Here is a 6,000-nt window from a genome sequence, read left to right as displayed (position 1 = left end):
TGTGGCTACGACTGTAGCTGCCTCCACCAGTGTGTGAGTGTGTGGATGACTGGGTGTGTGAAGCGCTGTGGGGTCCCTAGGCGGGACTAGTAAAAGCGCTGTACAAATACAGGCCATTTACCATTTTACCATCTACAGGGTGGGCCATTTATATGGATACACCGTAATAACAGGGGAATGGTTGGTGATATTAAGTCCTGTTTGTGGCACATTAGTATATGTGAGGGGGCAAACTCCTCAAGATGGGCGGTGACCATGGTGGCCATTACTGTATATCATGGCTTAAAAGCTGTTTGCTACATTGATTAAGAAGGATGCAGTGATTGGCAGTGATTGGTTAGATTTATGTCTGGGGTTTGAGCATATGAGATTTACTGAGTATTTAAAAGTAGAATGGGAGGCAGAGCCTTCAGTTTTCAGGCCCCTCTTCTGTGGAACCAGCTTCCAGTTTGGATTCAGGAGACAGACACTATCTCTACTTTCAAGATCAGGCTTCAAACTTTCCTTTTTGCTAAAGCATATAGTTAGGGCTGGACCAGGTGACCCTGAATCCTCCCTTAGTTATGCTGCAATAGACGTAGGCTGCCGGGGGATTCCCATGATGCACTGGGTGTTTCTTCTTCACTCACTATGTATTAACAGACCTCTCTGCATTGAATCATATCTGTTATTAACCTCTGTCTCTCTTCCACAGCATGTCTTTATCCTGTCTTCCTTCTCTCACCCCAACCGGTCGCAGCAGATGGCCCCGCCCCTCCCTGAGCCTGGTTCTACTGGAGGTTTCTTCCTGTTAAAAGGGAGTTTTTCCTTCCCACTGTCGCCAAAGTGCTTGCTCATAGGGGGTCATATGATTGTAGGGTTTTTCTCTGTATCTATGAAGCGCCTTGAGGTGACTTTTGTTGTGATTTGGTGCTATATAAATAAAATTGAATTGAATTGAATTGAATTGAATTGAATTGAATTGAATTGAATTTAGAAGTCGGCCATCTTGGATACAACTTTTGTTTTTTCAATAGGAAGAGGGCCATGTGACACATCACACTTATTGGTAATGTCACAAGAAAAACAATGGTGTGCTTGGTTTCAACGTAACTTCTTTCATGAGTTAATTACAAGTTTCTGACCACTTATAAAATGTGTTCAATGTGCTGCCCATTGTGTTGGATTGTCAATGCAACCCTCTTCTCCCACTCTTCACACACTGATAGCAACACCGCAGGAGAAATGCCAGCACAGGCATCCAGTATCTGTAGTTTCAGGTGCTGCACACCATAGACAATTGCCTTCAGATGACCCCAAAGATAAAAGTCTAAGGGGGTCAGATTGAGAGATCTTGGGGGCCATTCAACTGGCCCACGACGACCAATCCACTTTCCAGGAAACTGTTCATCTAGGAATGCTCGGACCTGCACCCATAATGTGGTGGTGCACCATCTTGCTGGAAAAACTGAGGGAACGTGCCAGCTTCAGTGCATGAAGAGGGAAACACATCATGTAGCAGTTTCAAATATCCAGCAGCCTTGAGGTTTCCATTGATGAAGAATGGACCCACTATCGTTGTGCCCCATATACCTCACCAAACCATCACTTTTGTTGTTCCAACAGTCTTGGAGGGATCCATCCACTGTGGGTTAGTGTCAGACCAATAGCAGTGGTTTTGTTTGTTAACACCATTCACATAAAAGTTTGCCTCATCACTGAACAAAATCTTCTGCGTGAACTGAGGGTCCTGTTCCAGTTTTTGTTTTGCCCATTCTGCAAATTCTGTGGCCGACCTGGGTCATCCTCGCTGAGATGCTGCAGCAGCTGGAGTTTGTAAGGGTGCCATTTGTGAGTAGCTAATATCCGCCCAAGGGATGTTCGACTAATGCTACTCTCCAGTGACATGCGGCGAGTGCTACGCTGTGGGCTCTTGCTGAATGAAGCTAGGACAGCCACTGATGTTTCTTCATTACTGACAGTTTTCTTGCGTCCACATTTTGGCAAATCCAACACTGAACCAGTTTCACGAGCAAGCAGTTTGCTGACTGTAGCATGGGAGATGGGTGGTCTCGTAGGGTGTGTTGCATTGAAATCTGCTGCAATGACCCGGTTACTGCGTTCACCAGATATCAACACGATTTCGATCCGCTCCTCACGTGTTAACCTCTTCGACATGTCAATGGCTGTGAACAAAGAGAAACTTGTAAATAACTCATGAAAGAATAAAGTTACGTTGAAACCAAGCACACCATTGTTTTTCTTGTGACGTTACCAATAAGTTTGATGTGTCACATGGTCCTCTTCCTATTGAAAAAACAAAAGTTGTATCCAAGATGGCCGACTTCTAAATGGCCACCATGGACACCACCCATCTTGAGGAGTTTGCCCCCTCACATATACTAATGTGCCACAAACAGGACTTTATATCACCAACCATTCCCCTGTTGTTACGCTGTATCCATATAAATGCCCACCCTGTAGAACAGCCAGAGTCCAGGTGCTGGCAGGCTATGCTAACGGGACCGTCCTTTCCCAACAGAATCCGGTTCACAGTGGTGAGCGAGCCTCCAGAGGAAGAGGAGCAGGAGAGGGAGTGTGAGGATGTGGGCGTGGCCTTCCTGAGGATCCCTGACATCCTGGAGAAACAGCGAGACGTGACAGAGGAGCGTTTGAGCGGTCAGCACACACCGAAACGATAACCACCAACAACACGACCACAGCAGCCTTTAAAGTTCTTAAAAGCAGAGACGCAGGAAACAAATGCTTTTCCTAATGTTCACCATTTTAGCTGATCTAGATTACGACCTCCAAATAACAGTGTTTGCTCGAGCGGCTTTCTCAGTGGTCCAGACCATCCTGCAGCATTTGTCTTTGAGCAGCTGGCGAGTGTCTGCCTCTCTGGGTTAAATCTAGATGTCAGAATAGAAGCAGTCAGTCCCTCGTTCAGTATTTCCGTTTGTATTCCTGCACGTTGACATGATACGGTAGCATCGGTCCCTCCCAGATCCAGGACACGTGCTATGGTAACAGTTTTTGGCGTTCTAGCCTCGTGGTTTCTCTCACCATCACAAACATGCTTGATTGTTGCAGACCTGCTGAGTCGAGGAAACCTCTGTGAAAGACGTTCTTAATTTTAATTAATTAATGAATTTTTTAGTGTTGTGAGGGGAATAGTTCCTCTTTGAAAACGTGCGTGTCTGAGCCCACAGTAGGTAACGTGGGTAAAACTGTGGGGCTGTGTGGCCAATCCACACTTATTCCATCCAGGCCCGACATGGGTCATCCCTGGATTACTGCTGCACTGATGATCGATGAGTTCAGGTCCTTCAGCACGAAGCGGACAAGCGAAGTGCGACTGTGGGGCGACTCTCATCTGGACTCATTCAGATTGCACTCAGGCTGCGAGATATCAAAAGGCCGAGGAGAAAGCACGAGTCGTTTCGACATGAGCGCGTCTGCCGTCCGCAGGGGAAACTCGAGGCCTAGGTTTCACGTCAGCCGAGTGATGTTGACGAATTCCTCACTACATAAATGGCCGTCTGCTCAGCCGCGCCCGCTCAGTCCACGTACACGCGGGTGTGCTCGACCGTGACATCACCGTAACACAAACATGTTTACTTTGTCTCGTATTTCTGACCATGTCTGCCACTGATTTTCACACGTTCCTCCTCTCCCTGTGCTGCTGGGGTCTGTGTCACATCATGATAGCGATATCATCCACCCTGCACGTGTGTGTCTGTGTGTTTTTACTCCTGCAAACACAACGTGATTTGTGGAGTTTGTGTCTCCTGCTGTGACGACCGTGTGAACTCCAGGGAGCTCGCTCTCTTCACCGTGATGTAGTGATGAACAATACACATGAAATAGACATGAAAGAGTGAGTAATACTTACCTGATGCAGTGTAAAATGATCCCAGTACTGCAGCGAGGGCTGAGCAGTTACAAACAGCAGAATAAACAAATAACAAACTAAAACCGTCTGAGTCTGACAGACTGAAACCCAAAATCATTCCCTGAATAATCACAGTACACGTGTGTGTGTCTGTGTGTTTGCAGTGCTGGACGTGGAGGACAGCAGCGAGGTGGTCGGCACCCTGACGGTGTCCGTGGAGTGTCTGGAGGCTCTGCGCTCCATCATGGAGGAGGAGGAGACCGCCATCAGCAGGCTGTGAGAGGCGTCTCAAATGTGACGTCTCTGTTGTTTCAAAGCGGTGAATAAAGAGGACTGTGCTGAAGTCTGCTGTGAGCCTGTGAATATGATTCATTGTTTGCTCTTCTGCAGTTTCACTGTTTGTGAGCAAGAAACAAAGCGTGCCTTAAATTTTGTCCTTCCTGCACGAACGTTTCGATTCTGTGCAAAGAGGATGTGTCTGCAGCTGTGGCTTAGAAAGACATAAATCATGTTTCTGACGTTAATGCATAAAATCAGCTGTGATGTCTCGGTGTGGGGAAAAGAATCACAATCATTGTTGAAGTCATATTTCAAGTTGGAGTGGGGTAGAAGAAGGATTATGGAAGGAGCACTTCATCGAAGAACCACAAACACACACAACAAAACACAGTATAACACAAATGATGCCTCGTGTCAGGCGAAGCATTGATAACATAACACATGCGCAACATAAGATTCATTTACCGTCATTACGTCAGCACACAAGATTCACATCCATCAGTTTTCACAGTGGGCAAAAAACTGTTGTTTTGATTGGTTTTCTTCTTGCTTTGATAAAAATCTTCTTCCTGTCTGAGTCCTCTCGTCTGTCCGTGCTGAAACAACATTACACAAAGTGATGGGCTCCTCTGTAACAAGAATATTTCTAATAAATACAAGAATAAAGCAACTAAGCTTCTTTTTTTTCTCTTATGAGTCACATGTTTCACCCTTTTATCGTTGTTTTTTCATATTTTTCTTCATTCACACTGTTTTTATCCTATAATTTTGATCTCATTTTACCTCCGTACGGTGACGTAAGAATGGGAAAAGCTGCACGTTCGGTGAATCTGTGTGTTGTGAGTAGAATAAAACAATGATTGGAACAGAATGTGCTTAAGTTTACTTAGATAACAGGGAGTGACTGTAATTTGGATGAACGGGAAATGATTCATAAGTGTGTTTTTTAGGATGACTTTGTCAACCCCTGTTTACAGGACTATAGTGGACTTTGTTCAAACCAGTTGGTTTAGCTGTAAGTCCTGGTGTGTAACTGTGCAGAGTAAGGGATTTATTGACAGTGGGGGTCTGCCTGTCATGAATGCCACAGTTACAAGCCCCCCCCCCCAGACTGAACAATAGAATTAGTGGAAAACTACTGAAGAGGGGTGACACAGTTCCCATGAACTGAGAAAAGTCAAGCGTGCAGCTGCCAAGATGCCACTTGCCACCAGTTTGGCCATATTTCAGAGCTGCAACATCACTGGAGTGCCCAAAAGCACAAGGTGTGCAATACTCAGAGACATGGCCAAGGTAAGAAAGGCTGAAAGACGACCACCACTGAACAAGACACACAAGCTGAAACGTCAAGACTGGGCCAAGAAATATCTCAAGACTGGTTTTTCTAAGGTTTTATGGACTGATGAAATGAGAGTGAGTCTTGATGGGCCAGATGGATGGGCCCGTGGCTGGATTGGTAAAGGGCAGAGAGCTCCAGTCCCACTCAGACGCCAGCAAGGTGGAGGTGGAGTACTGGTTTGGGCTGGTATCATCAAAGATGAGCTTGTGGGGCCTTTTCGGGTTGAGGATGGAGTCAAGCTCAACTCCCAGTCCTACTGCCAGTTTCTGGAAGACACCTTCTTCAAGCAGTGGTACAGGAAGAAGTCTGCATCCTTCAAGAAAAACATGATTTCCATGCAGGACAATGCTCCATCACACGTGTCCAAGTACTCCACAGCGTGGCTGGCAAGAAAGGGTATAAAAGAAGAAAAACTAATGACATGGCCTCCTTGTTCACCTGATCTGAACCCCATTGAGAACCTGTGGTCCATCATCAAATGTGAGATTTAAAGGAGGGAAAACAGTAC

At 46.0% G+C, this 6,000-nt stretch overlaps 1 protein-coding gene across 3 annotated transcripts in view; it reads left to right on the top strand.

The window, feature by feature from the left end:
* rpgrip1l (RPGRIP1 like) overlaps window positions 1-4,988 on the top strand; it is a 21,749-nt gene extending 16,761 nt beyond the window's left edge. For 2 of the 3 annotated variants that reach the window (XM_086302264.1, XM_086302265.1), the window contains exons 21-22: window positions 2,522-2,658; window positions 4,039-4,987. In XM_086302264.1, coding sequence (XP_086158390.1) covers window positions 2,522-2,658; window positions 4,039-4,154 — 253 coding nt within the window. In that variant the 3' untranslated portion in view covers window positions 4,155-4,987. Of the gene's footprint in view, window positions 1-2,521; window positions 2,659-4,038 lie in introns of all 3 variants that reach the window. The other variant, XM_086302263.1, reaches the window with a different exon arrangement.
* The last annotated feature ends 1,012 nt before the right edge of the window (window positions 4,989-6,000 follow it).

Source organism: Aulonocara sp. 'chitande type north' Nkhata Bay, linkage group LG7 (assembly GCF_057382095.1).
Source record: "Aulonocara sp. 'chitande type north' Nkhata Bay isolate Kocher_YH1m ecotype deep benthic linkage group LG7, A_spYH_male_GT1.1, whole genome shotgun sequence".
Lineage (NCBI taxonomy): Eukaryota > Metazoa > Chordata > Actinopteri > Cichliformes > Cichlidae > Aulonocara > Aulonocara sp. 'chitande type north' Nkhata Bay.
The sequence above is the reverse complement of the archived record's forward strand: the minus strand, read 5'-3'. Positions and strand labels throughout refer to the sequence as shown.